A 13665-nucleotide genomic window follows, 5' to 3' on the forward strand; every position below is an offset into this window, starting at 1 on the left:
AATCCGACCTGTGACGCCTATGTGGGGTCATGGAATGATCGCGTCCCTGCAGATCGGGTGAAAGGGTTAACTCCAATTTCACCCGATCTGCAGGGACAGGGGGAGTGGTACTTCAGCCCAGGGGGGGTGGCTTCACCCCCCCGTGGCTACGATCGCTCTGATTGGCTGTTGAAAGTGAAACAGCCAATCAGAGCTATTTGTAATATTTCACCTAAAAAACTGGTGAAATATTACAATCCAGCCATGGCCGATGCTGCAATATCGGCCATGGCTGGAAACACTTATGTGACCCCCCACCCCACCGATCGCCCCCCCAAGCCACCGATCTGTGCTCCGCTCCCCTCCGTCTTGTGCTCCGCTCCCACGTCCTCCTGTCCGCTCCCCCAGTGCACCTATGCAACCCCCCCGTGCTCCGACGCCCCCCCGTGCCCCGATCTCCCCCCCCTTATACTTACCGAGGCTCCCGGTGTGCATCCGTCTTCTCCATGGGTGCCACCATCTTCCAAAATGACGGGCGCATGCGCAGTGCGCCCGCCGAATCTGCCGGCCGGCAGATTCGTTACAAGTACATTTTGATCGCTGTGATAGGTTCTATCACAGCTATCAAAATAAAAAAATAATAAATAACCCCCCCCCCCTTTATCACCCCCATAGGTAGGGACAATAATAAAATAAAGAAAATATTTTTTTTTCTTTTTCCACTAGGGTTAGGGTTAGAACTAGGGTTAGAACTAGGGGTAGGGTTAGGGGTAGGGTTATGGCATGTGCACACAGTGCAGATTTGGCTGCGGATCTGCCGCGGATTGGCCGCGGATCTGCAGCGGATTGGCCGCTGCGAATTCGTAGCAGTTTTCCATCAGGTTTACAGTACCATGTACACCTATGGAAAACCAAATCCGCTGTGCCCATGGTGCGGAAAATTCCGTGCAGAAACGCTGCGTTGTATTTTCCGCAGCATGTCAATTCTTTGTGCGGATTCCGCAGCGTTTTACACCTGTTCCTCAATAGGAATCCGCAGGTAAAATCCGCACAAAAAAACACTGGAAATCCGCTGTAAATCCGCAGGTAAAACGCAGTGCCTTTTACCTGCAGATTTTTCAAAAATCGTGCGGAAAAATCTCACACGAATCCGCAACGTGGGCACATAGCCTTAGGGTTAGGGTTGGAATTAGAGTTAGGGTTGGAATTAGGGCTAGGGTTGGAAATAGTGTTACGATTAGGCTTGTGGTTAGGGTTACGGATAGGGTTAGGGGTGTGTTGGGGTTACAGTTGTGGTTAGGGTTGGGATTAGGGTTGGGATTAGGGTTGGAATTAGGGTTACGGGTGTGTTGGGGTTAGGGTTGTGGTTAGGGGTGTGTTGGGGTTAGGGTTATGGCTACAGTTGGGATTAGGATTAGGGGTGTGTTGGGGTTAGTGTTGAAGTTAGAATTGAGGGGTTTCCACTGTTTAGGCACATCAGGGGTCTCCAAACGCAACATGGCGCCACGACTGATTCCAGCCAATCTTGCGTTCAAAAAGTCAAATGGTGCTCCCTCCCTTCCAAGCCCCGACGTGCGCCCAAACAGTGGTTTACCCCCACATATGGGGTACCAGCGTACTCAGGACAAACTGGGCAACAACTGTTGGGGTCTAATTTCTCCTGTTACCCTTGCAAAAATAAAAAATTACTTGCTAAAACATAATTTTTTGAGGAAAGAACAATTATTTTTTATTTTCACGGCTCTGCGTTATAAACTTCTGTGAAGCACTTGGGGGTTAAAAGTGCTCACCACACATCTAGATAAGTTCCTTGGGGGGTCTAGTTTCCAAAATGGAGTCACTTGTGGGGTGTTTCTACTGTTTAGGCACATCAGGGGCTCTGCAAATGCAACGTGATGCTCGCAGACCATTCCATCAAAGTCTGCATTTCAAATGTCACTACTTCCCTTCCGAGCCCTGACGTGCGCCCAAACAGTGGTTTACCCCCACATATGGGGCACCAGCATACTCACAACAAACTGGGCAACAAATATTGGGGTCCAATTTCTCCTGTTACCCTTGTGAAAATAAAAAATTGCTTGCTAAAACATCTTTTTTGAGGAAAGAAAAATTATTTTTAATTTTCACGGCTCTGCGTTATAAACTTCTGTGAAGCACTTGGGGGTTGAACGTGCTCACCACACATCTAGATAAGTTCCTTGGGGGGGTCTAGTTTCCAAAATGGGGTCACTTGTGGGGGGTTTCTACTGTTTAGGCATATCAGGGGCTCTGCAAACGCAACCTGACACCCGCAGAGCATTCCATCAAAGTCTGCATTTCAAAACGTCACTACTTCCCTTCCGAACCCCGGCATGTGCCCAAACAGTGGTTTACCCCCACATATGGGGTATCAGCGTACTCAGGAGAAACTGGACAACAACTTTTGTGGTCCAATTTCTCCTGTTACCCTTGGGAAATAAAAAATTGTGGGCTAAAAAAATCATTTTTGAGAAAAGAAAAATTATTTTTTATTTTCATGGCTCTGCGTTATAAACTTCTGTGAAGCACTTGGGGGTTCAAAGTGCTCATCACACATCTAGATAAGTTCCCTTGGGGGTCTAGTTTCCAAAATGGAGTCACTTGTGGGGAGTTCCTACTGTTTAGGCACATCAGGGGCTCTGCAAACGCAACCTGACACCCGCAGAGCATTCCATCAAAGTCTGCATTTCAAAACATCACTACTTCCCTTCCGAACCCCGGCATGTGCCCAAACAGTGGTTTACCCCCACATATGGGGTATCAGCGTACTCAGGAGAAACTGGACAACAACTTTTGTGGTCCAATTTCTCCTGTTACCCTTGGGAAATAAAAAATTGTGGGCTAAAAAAATCATTTTTGAGAAAAGAAAAATTATTTTTTATTTTCATGGCTCTGCGTTATAAACTTCTGTGAAGCACTTGGGGGTTCAAAGTGCTCATCACACATCTAGATAAGTTCCCTTGGGGGTCTAGTTTCCAAAATGGAGTCACTTGTGGGGAGTTCCTACTGTTTAGGCACATCAGGGGCTCTGCAAACGCAATCTGACACCCGCAGAGCATTCCATCAAAGTCTGCATTTCAAAACGTCACTACTTCCCTTCCGAACCCCGGCATGTGCCCAAACAGTGGTTTACCCCCACATATGGGGTATCAGCGTACTCAGGAGAAACTGGACAACAACTTTTGTGGTCCAATTTCTCCTGTTACCCTTGGGAAAATAAAAAATTGTGGGCTAAAAAAATCATTTTTGAGAAAAGAAAAATTATTTTTTATTTTCATGGCTCTGCGTTATAAACTTCTGTGAAGCACTTGGGGGTTCAAAGTGCTCACCACACATCTAGATTAGTTCCTTGGGAGGTCTAGTTTCCAAAATGGGGTCACTTGTGCGGGAGCTCCAATGTTTAGGCACACAGGGGCTCTTCAAACGCGACATGGTGTCCGCTAATGATTGGAGCTAATTTTCCATTCAAAAAGCCAAATGGCATGCCTTCCCTTCCGAGCCCTGCCGTGCGCCCAAACAGTGGTTTACCCCCACATATGGGGTATCATCGTACTCAGGATAAACTGGACAACAACATTTGGGGTCCAATTTCTCCTATTACCCTTGGGAAAATAAATTCTGGGCTAAAAATCATTTTTGAGGAAAGAAAAATTATTTTTTATTTTCACGGCTCTGCGTTATAAACTTCTGTGAAGCACCTGGGGGTTATAAGTGCTCACTATGCATCTAGATAAGTTCCTTGGGGGGTCTAGTTTCCAAAATGGGGTCACTTGTAGGGGAGCTCCAATGTTTAGGCACACAGGGGCTCTCCAAACGCGACATGGTGTCCGCTAATGATTGGAGCTAATTTTCCATTCAAAAAGTCAAATGGCACGCCTCCCCTTCCGAGCCTTGCCGTGCACCCAAACAGTGGTTTACCCCCACATATGAGGTATCGGCGTACTCAGGAGAAATTGCCCAACAAATTTTAGGATCCATTTTATCCTGTTGCCCATGTGAAAATGAAAAAATTGAGGCTAAAAGAAATTTTGTGCGAAAAAAAAGTACTTTTTCATTTTTACGGATCAATTTGTGAAGCACCTGAGGGTTTAAAGTGCTCACTATGCTTCTAGATAAGTTCCTTGGGGGGTCTAGTTTCCAAATTGGGGTCACTTGTGGGGGAGCTCCAATGTTTAGGCACACAGGGGCTCTCCAAACGTGACATGGTGTCCGCTAGCGATGGAGATAATTTTTCATTCAAAAAGTCAAATGGCGCTCCTTCCCTTCCGAGCCTTACCATGTGCCCAAACAGTGGTTTACCCCCACATGTGAGGTATCGGTGTACTCAGGAGAAATTGTCCAACAAATTTTAGGATCCATTTTATCCTGTTGCCCATGTGAAAATGAAAAAATTGAGGCTAAAATAATTTTTTTGTGAAAAAAAAGTACTGTTTCATTTTTACGGATCAATTTGTAAAGCACCTGGGGGTTTAAAGTGCTCACTATGCTTCTAGATAAGTTCCTTGGGGGGTCGAGTTTCCAAAATGGGGTCACTTGTGGGGGAGCTCCAATGTTTAGGCACACGGGGGCTCTCCAAACGCGACATGGTGTCCGCTAAAGATTGGAGCCAATTTTTCATTCAAAAAGTCAAATGGCGCTCCTTCCCTTCCGAGCCCTGCCGTGCGCCCAAACAGTGGTTTACCCCCACATATGAGGTATCAGCGTACTCAGGGCAAATTGCACAACAACGTTCGTGGTCCAGTTTCTCCTTTTACCCTTGGGAAAATAAAAAAATTGTTGCTAAAAATCATTTTTGTGACTAAAAAGTTAAATGTTCATTTTTTACTTCCATGTTGCTTCTGCTGCTGTGAAACACCTGAAGGGTTAATAAACTTCTTGAATGTGGTTTTGAGCACCTTGAGGGGTGCAGTTTTTAGAATGGTGTCACTTTTGGGTATTTTCAGCCATCTAGAACCCTCAAACTGACTTCAAATGTGAGGTGGTCCCTAAAAAAAATGGTTTTGTAAATTTTGTTGTATAAATGAGAAATCACTGGTCAAATTTTAACCCTTATAACTTCCTAGCAAAAAAAAATTTTGTTTCCAAAATTGTGCTGATGTAAAGTAGACATGTGGGAAATGTTATTTATTAACTATTTTGTGTCACATAACTCTCTGGTTTAACAGAATAAAAATTCAAAATGTGAAAATTGCGAAATTTTCTAAATTTTCGCCAAATTTCCGTTTTTTTTTTCACAAATAAACTCAGAAATTATCGACCTAAATTTACCACTGACATGAAGCCCAATATGTCACGAAAAAACAATCTCAGAATCGCTAGGATCCGTTGAAGCGTTCCTGAGTTATTACCTCATAAAGGGACACTGGTCAGAATTGCAAAAAACGGCAAGGTCATTAAGGTCAAAATAGGCTGGGTCATGAAGGGGTTAAAAAAACCCAAAAATATGGCAAAAATTTTGAAAATTTCCAATTTTCAAATTGTTAATTTTTTTGCTAAACCAGAGAGTTATGTGACACAAAATGGTTGTTAAATAATATTTCCCACATATCTACTTTATATCAGCACAATTTTGGAAAAAAAAAAATTTTTGGTAGGAAGTTATAAGGAGTCAAAGTTCATCAGCAATTTTTCATTTTTACACCAAAATTTACAAAACCATTTATTTTAGTGATCACATCACAATTGAAGTCCCTTTGAGGGGTGTACACAACAGAAAACACCCAAAAGTGACACCATTCCAAAAACTGCAGCCCTCAAGCTACTCAAAACTACATTCAAGAAGATTATTAACCCTTCAGGTGCTTCAAAGGAACTGAAGCAACGTGGAAGAAAAAAATGGACATTTTAATTTTTCTAACAAAATAGCCTCAATTCTTTCATTTTGACATGGGCAACAGGACAAAACGGATCCTAAAATTTGTTGGGCAATTTCTCCTGAGTAGATCAATCTCTCATATGTGGTCATAAACCACTGTTTGGGCGCATGGCTGGGTTCAGAAGGGAAGGAGCGCAATTTGACCTTTGGAGCTAATTTTACATTCAAAAAGTGAAATGGCGCTCCGTCCCTTCTGAGCCCTGCCGTGCGCCCAAACATTGGTTTATAACCACATATGAGGTATCAGTGTACTCAGGAAAAATTGCCCAACAGATTTTAGGATGCATTTTATCCTGTTGCCCATTTGAAAATTAAAAAATTTAGGCTAAAATAAAATGTTTGTGAAAAAAAAGTACTTTTTCATTTTTACAGATCAATTTGTGAAGCACCTGCTCACCGCCCATCTAGATCTAGATTTGAATGGAAAATCAGCTCAAATTGTTAGCGGACACCATGTTGCGTATGGAGAGCCCCTGTGTGCCTAAATATTGGAGCTCCCCCACAAGTGACCCCATTTTGAAAACTAGACCCCCCAAGGAACCTATCTAGATGCATAGTGAGCACTTTAAACCCTCAGGCGTTTCACAAATTGATCTGTAAAAATGACAAAGTCCTATTTTTTACACAAACATTTTCTTTTGTCATTTTTACGGATTAATTTGTGAAGCACCTGGGGGTTCAATATGCTTACCGCCCATCTAGATAAGTTCCCTGGGGGGGTCTAGTTTATAAAATGGGGTCACTTGTGGGTGAGCTCCAATGTGTAGGCACACAGGGGCTTTCCCTACACGACATGATGTCCGCTAACAATCTGAATTGTTAGCAGATACAATGTCGCATATGGAGAGCCCGTGTCTAAATATTAGAGCTCCCCCACAAGTGACCCCATTTTGGAAACTAGGCCCCCCAGGGAATGTATCTAGATGCATAGTGAGCACTTTGAACCCCCAGGTGCTTCACAAATTGATCCGGAAAAATGAAAAAAAAAATTTGTGGAGAAAAAAATGACTTTTTTTATTTTTATGGATAAATTTGTGAAGCACTTGGGGGTTGAAAGTGCTCACTATGCATCTAGATACGTTCCTTGGGGGGTCTAGTTTCCAAAATGGGGTCACGTGTGAGGGAGCTTCAATGTTTAGGCACACAGGGGCTCTCCATACGCGACATGGTGTCCGCTAACAATTGGAGCTAATTTCCTCTCAACTTGTTAGCGGACACCATGTCGCGTATGGAGAGCCCCTGTGTGCCACCAGCACAAGGGCAACTGGAAGAGTTGGGGTACAGCACCAGAAAATGGCACCTCTAATGAATGCGCTATTTTCTAGAGTGGCTGTGAGTTAGAATTTGCAGCGTGGGGGGCCACAACATTTGGGTCTCTCCACAATGAGGATTGCAGCCCCCCAACTGCCAAGTTGTACCTGGCTGGCAACCAAAAATACGGCAAAGCTCCATGTCCTTTTATTGGTGGAATTTAAAAAAACAATGATGTGGGGCTTCGCCATATTTTTGATCCGGCCAGGTACAACTTGGCAGCTACGGACTGCCACCAACCCCCAGCTGCCTCGTTGTACCTGGCTGACAACCAAAAATACAGCGAAGCCCATTTTTTTTTTTCTAGGACTAATTCTAGAAAAAAAATGACGTGGGGCTCCGCCATAAGGGACCCCCTATCCATCCATACACCCCCCCCCGCCATAACGTACCCCCCTATCTATACGTACTCACCCCCCCCCCACAGTAAGGGACCCCCTATCTATCTGTACACGGACCCCCGCCATAAGGGACCCCCTATCCATCCATACACAGGCCCCCGCCATAAGGGACCCCCTATCCATCCATACACAGGCCCCCGCCATAAGGGACCCCCTATCCATCCATACACGGACCCCCTACCCTATCCATCCATACACGGGCCCCCGCCATAAGGGACCCCCTATCTATCCATACACACCCCCCGCCATAAGGGACCCCCCTATCTCTCCGTACTCACCCCCCCGCAGTAAGGGACCCCCTATCCATCCATACATGGGCCCCCGTCATAAGGGACCCCCAATCCATCCATACACGGACCCCCGCCATAAGGGACCCCCTATCCATCCATACACTGACCCCCGTCATAAGGGACCCCCTATCCATCCATACACGGGCCCCCGCCATAAGGGACCCCCTATCTATCCATACACACCCCCCGCCATAAGGGACCCCCCTATCTCTCCGTACTCACCCCCCCGCAGTAAGGGACCCCCTATCCATCCATACATGGGCCCCCGTCATAAGGGACCCCCTATCCATCCATACACCCCCCCCCGCCATAACGTACCCCCCTATCTATACGTACTCACCCCCCCCCACAGTAAGGGACCCCCTATCTATCCGTACACGGACCCCCGCCATAAGGGACCCCCTATCCATCCATACACAGGCCCCCGCCATAAGGGACCCCCTATCCATCCATACACAGGCCCCCGCCATAAGGGACCCCCTATCCATCCATACACGGACCCCCACCATAAGGGACCCCCTACCCTATCCATCCATACACGGGCCCCCGCCATAAGGGACCCCCTATCTATCCATACACACCCCCCGCCATAAGGGACCCCCCTATCTCTCCGTACTCACCCCCCCGCAGTAAGGGACCCCCTATCCATCCATACATGGGCCCCCGTCATAAGGGACCCCCAATCCATCCATACACGGACCCCCGCCATAAGGGACCCCCTATCCATCCATACACTGACCCCCGTCATAAGGGACCCCCTATCCATCCATACACGGGCCCCCGCCATAAGGGACCCCCTAACCATCCATACACTGACCCCCACCATAAGGGACCCCCTATCCATCCATACACAGGCCCCCGCGCCCTGTCCCCCTCTCCGAGCCCCCCGCGCCCTTTCTCCCCGTCTTAGACCCACCGCGCCCTCTCCCCCCTCTTTGAGCCCCCCCGCGCCCTCTCCCCCCCAAAGGGTTAATACCGGTAGCAGTGTTGGCACCCCCCTAAAGGGTTAATACCGGTAGTAGTGTCCGCTGTCTTGGCATACCGCCAAAACGAGAAGGCGAGAGAAGGGGGTGGGGCGTGTTTCGCTGGGAGAGTACCCGCCCACCTGCTATTACAGCCCTAGCTACTGCGCATGCGCCAGATGCGCGCGGCCGTGAGGACGCGAGTGACGCGCGTGCATGTGGCGCATGCGCAGTCATGCTATATCTGCTCACAATGCCTAGTAGTTTCACGGCTCCGCTCACACACGTGACTGGTCGCAAGGTGATGACATCATCAAAGGTCCTCTAGCTTCCACTCTCCGCTCGTATCCGGTCACGGGGGTATGACGTCAGCTAAGGTCCTGTAGCTCCCTGGGATGTAGTAGCGAGGAGGCACGCCGGAGTTGGTCACGTCGTGTGGCCGTTGTAGAGGGAGCTGTCTATCAGCAGTTACTTAGAGCGCCATGGTAAGGGCCGTAGGGGACTATGTTCTGTGCAGGGCCCTCTAGTAGCAGTATGGAGGTTGTCCCTCTCTGTCCGTATAGATAGTGAGCAGGGTCTGCCGTAGAGTCTGCCATTAGCTCATTCCATCACCTGCTTTCTATCCATAGCCTCACAGAAGGAAGAAGCCCTTCATAGAGAAGAAGAAAGCGGTCACCTTCCACCTGGTGCACAGAAGTCAGCGGGACCCGCTAGCTGCCGATGAGACCGCCCCACAGAGAGTCCTGTTACCTGCTGACAAGGTCTGCTTCTTATGTATTTTACTCTATTCCGTTTTATTGTTAGGAATTAAAGGGGTTTATGTGCCTTTAATAGCGATAACTCCTCCTCAGTATCTGAAATCTGGTATCCCAATCCTGCCACCCACCGACCACATGTTGGCATCAGCACAGCTCCATGTAACGGCTGCAAGCCACACCATCCAGGACCACTGCACCGGCAGGGCCATCCCCACTGACTTACACCGTCACCTGGCTACTTTCTATTCTGCTGGTTTATCCTGTGCTACCGTAAATGCAGAACAGTGCCCCAAACCCAAAAGCAACTTTGGCTCCTTGCAGTGTGACTGTTAAGAGGCCCACATGTAGGCTCAGCTGAGGCTCCGATCTGTTCACAAGTACCAATGGTGCATCCACACTAGTCCAATCAGGCCCACGTTGCATGGCTTTTGGATGGCACCAGCAATGGGAGTTTGGGCACTTTCTGCTGGAATCCAAATACTGTGATTAGCTAATGATGCTCCCTATTGAACAGTGATCCACACCCTTTAAAGTAGTTGCCCACTACTGGACAACACCTCACAAATAGACCCAATGAGGTCAGTGAAATTATTATAAAAAAAATAGTCCATACTCATGTCACAGATCGGCCTGCTTCATCACCCTCACCTCTGGGTTCCTTGTCGGTCTTCTGACTTGAACAATGCTGTATGACCACTGCCGCTGTGTTAAAAAAGTGAAGGCTGCAGCTGTCTTGTGTATTGATGAGCGAATATACTCGTTACTCAAGATTTCTCGAGCACACTCGGGTGACCTCTGAGTATTTTTTTAGTGCTCGGAGATTTCATTTTTTCTTGCTGCAGCTGAATTATTTACATCTGTTAGCCAGCATAAGTACATGTGGGGATTCTCTAGCAACCAGGCAACCCCCACATGAACTTATGCTGGCTAACAGATGTAAGTCATTCAGCTGCGGCAAGAAAAACTAAATCTCTGAGCACTAAAAATACTCGGAGGACCCCTGAGCATGCTTGAGAAATCACGAGTAATGAGTATATTCGCTCATCACTAGTCTTTTGGCATGCTTATGTCACAAGAATGATGGGGAATGCACCACCCAGAATGGCGCTGATCCGGGAAATGAGTTAAAAAAAAAAAATCAATACTTATCTACCTGGGCTCACTGGTGAGGTCTTGTGCAGTCATGGGCATCCCTAGTCAGAAAACCTGGCAACCATCTTCTGATGTTTAAATGTAGACAGCGATTTCCCAACAGGTAGTGCAGCTGGCACCATATAAGACCCCACTTCTCACACAATAGGTTATGCTCCAGAAATCTGGTATTCACATGAAGCTCCTACTTCAATTATCCTGTCCCTAATTGGGATCAGTTTAAGTTGTCATAGTTCCAAACAACAGCTAATGGTTTTCCATGATATACCTATAATTATTCACAATATGTGTAAGCATTATTATAAAGAATGGCATGTTGCTATATGTATTCAGATATAATGTAATTTTTTTTCTGTAATCCTTCCAGGTAGCGTCAGAGAAGAGGAGAGAGGAGCAGAGGACGTTTGGTGTTTTCTTTGATGATGACTACGACTATTTGCAACACCTTAAAGAAACAGGCCCCGCTGAACTTGTGCCTTCTGAATCTCACCGGGCACCAAGCAAGATCATAGTGACAACAGACGGGAGAGTAGAGGAGCAGGCTGATGATATCCCGGTATCAAGGATCCAATTTTTACCTTCAAGAAGTTGTCCGCTACTTGGACAACTTCTTCTCATACCCCTTGCTTGGCCCCATAAAATAATAAAGCTTATACTCCCTCACTCTTGCTGGGGCACTCGTGCGGTGTTGACAGGCGACGCCTGGGCCCAATCAGCGCTGGTGTAACTGTCCTCTTCTCCTGTCAAACGGAGCAGGAAGAGGAAGTCCGAGATCAGCTGCCACCCAGAGTTCAACTTCATGTTCGTTTTGTCCGAAGGCGGGGACAGTGACACCAAATCTAATTGGGCGCTGGTGTCACGTGTCAAAACAACTGCACGGGAGTCCCAGGACCACAGGAACGGCACCTGCATGGGAGGTGAGTATAGACTTTGTTTTTGTGGGGGCCAAACATTTTGATAGAGAAGAGGTTGTCCTAGTAGTGGACAACCCCTTTCCGTGTACTCTTGTCTGCTTTGAATAAATACAGTGCATTTTCCTACAGTAAGAGTCACACACTGGTACAGTCGTGTGCAGTGTCAACTACTAAAGAAAGAAAGAAATGTTTCACGTCAGAAAATGTCATTGGTCACAGGGCACCTGTAATTTGCATTCATTAAAGAGAAAAGTACATAACACCTGAAAATACTTGTAATTAGTGGTAGTCACAAGAAAACAGACTGTTATGTTCATAGGTGAAACTCCCTCCCCTTTTAATTTCTTCAAAAATGTGAAAGGTGCCAAGCAATAAGAATTTTATCGTGATGTTATAGTGCATGGTGTGTAATATAAGTTTCATAAACTTCTTATATAAAAGGGTTGTTGTCATAAGACTTTTTTTTCTGTATAGGGTCCTTCAATAAACTTGCCATCTTCAGTGTTTGCATCGGAATTTGAGGAAGATGTTGGGCTCTTAAATAAAGCAGCACCACGAGGTAAGTCACTTATCAATCATTCCTATGAGGACGTCTGCCAGAAAATAACCTGTAGTCAAATAAAGATAAACAACAATCACATCTCTGATCTGCCCTGATTCTCCGTACTCGGCGCTTTATTTGTTCTTGTTTTTTTCCCTCGTTGTTTTATTTTACTTCATATATTTAAATAGATTTTCTGAAATCTTGCCCTTTTTTTTTGTCCACTGAGCTTCATAAAAACTGTAGGGATAGTGATTTCTACAGTTTTAGTTATCTCATTATTATCACTGCAATACAATGAAAAGTAGTTGGTAACAGCTCATCTCCTCCCCGCACAATGACCTCTACACGGGTCTAGCTAAATATATGTGCCTATGATGCCGCTCAGACGTTCAGCGCCCTATATATAATGGATGTGGGCACTGGTAACCCAGCAGAGTATAGACAGGGACGGTCAGAGATATGACTAATGTATTAACCCCTTCCCGACCTTTGACGCATACGCTGCGTCATGAAAGTCGGTGCCAATCCGACCTGTAATGCACCGTATGCGTCATGGAGGGATCGCGTCCCTGCAGATCGGGTGAAAGGGTTAACTCCAATTTCACCCGATCTGCAGGGACAGGGGGAGTGGTACTTTAGCCCGGGGGGGTGGCTTTGCCCCCACGTGGATACGATCGCTCTGATTGGCTGTTGAAAGTGCAACAGCCAATCAGAGCATTTTGCAATATTTCACCTATGAAAATGGTGAAATATTGAAATCCAGCCATGGCCGATGCGGCAATATCATCGGCCATGGCTGGAAATCCTGATCTGCCCCCCCCCCCCACTGCCACCGATCTGCTCCCCGGTCCTCCGTTCAGTCCGCTACTCCCCTGCGTCCGCCTGTCCGCTCCCCCGTCCTAGTGTCCGCTCCCCCCTGTGCTCCGATCCACCCCCCTGTGCTCCGATTCACCCCCACCCCACCCCTTCATACTTACCGATCCTCCCGGAGTCGGTCCGTCTTCTCCCTGGGCGCCGCCATCTTCCAAAATGCCAGCCGGCAGATTCGTTCAATGTACATTTTGATCACTGTGATATAACCCATCACAGTGATCAAAATAAAAAAAAATAGTAAATGAACCCCCCCTTATCACCCCCATAAATAATAAAATAAAGAAAATATTTTTATTTTTTTTTCCACTAGGGTTAGGGCTAGGGTTAGGGCTAGGGTAAGGCTATGTGCACACGTATTCTGGTACTCTGCGGATTTTTCCGCAGCGGATTTGATAAATCCGCAGTGCAAAACCGCTGCGGATTTACCGCGTTTTTTCTGCGGTTTTTCTGCAGATTTCACTGCGGTTTTACAACTGCGTTTTCTATTGGAACAGTTGTAAAACCACTGCGGAATCTGCAGAAAGAAGTGACATGCTGCGGAATGTAAACCGCTGCGTTTCCACGCAGTTTTTTCCGCAGCATGTGCAC

At 46.7% G+C, this 13665-nt stretch overlaps 1 protein-coding gene across 1 annotated transcript in view; it reads left to right on the top strand.

Moving 5' to 3' along the window:
• The first annotated feature begins 9116 nt into the window (after nt 1-9116).
• Nucleotides 9117-13665, top strand: part of LTV1 (LTV1 ribosome biogenesis factor) — a 29889-nt gene continuing 25340 nt past the window's right edge. Inside the window, exons 1-4 of the mRNA XM_077289225.1 lie at nt 9117-9321; nt 9466-9597; nt 11114-11302; nt 12135-12219. Coding sequence (XP_077145340.1) covers nt 9319-9321; nt 9466-9597; nt 11114-11302; nt 12135-12219 — 409 coding nt within the window. The 5' untranslated portion in view covers nt 9117-9318. The remainder of the gene's footprint in view (nt 9322-9465; nt 9598-11113; nt 11303-12134; nt 12220-13665) is intronic.

This window comes from Ranitomeya variabilis, chromosome 2 (genome assembly GCF_051348905.1).
Source record: "Ranitomeya variabilis isolate aRanVar5 chromosome 2, aRanVar5.hap1, whole genome shotgun sequence".
NCBI classification, from domain to species: domain Eukaryota; kingdom Metazoa; phylum Chordata; class Amphibia; order Anura; family Dendrobatidae; genus Ranitomeya; species Ranitomeya variabilis.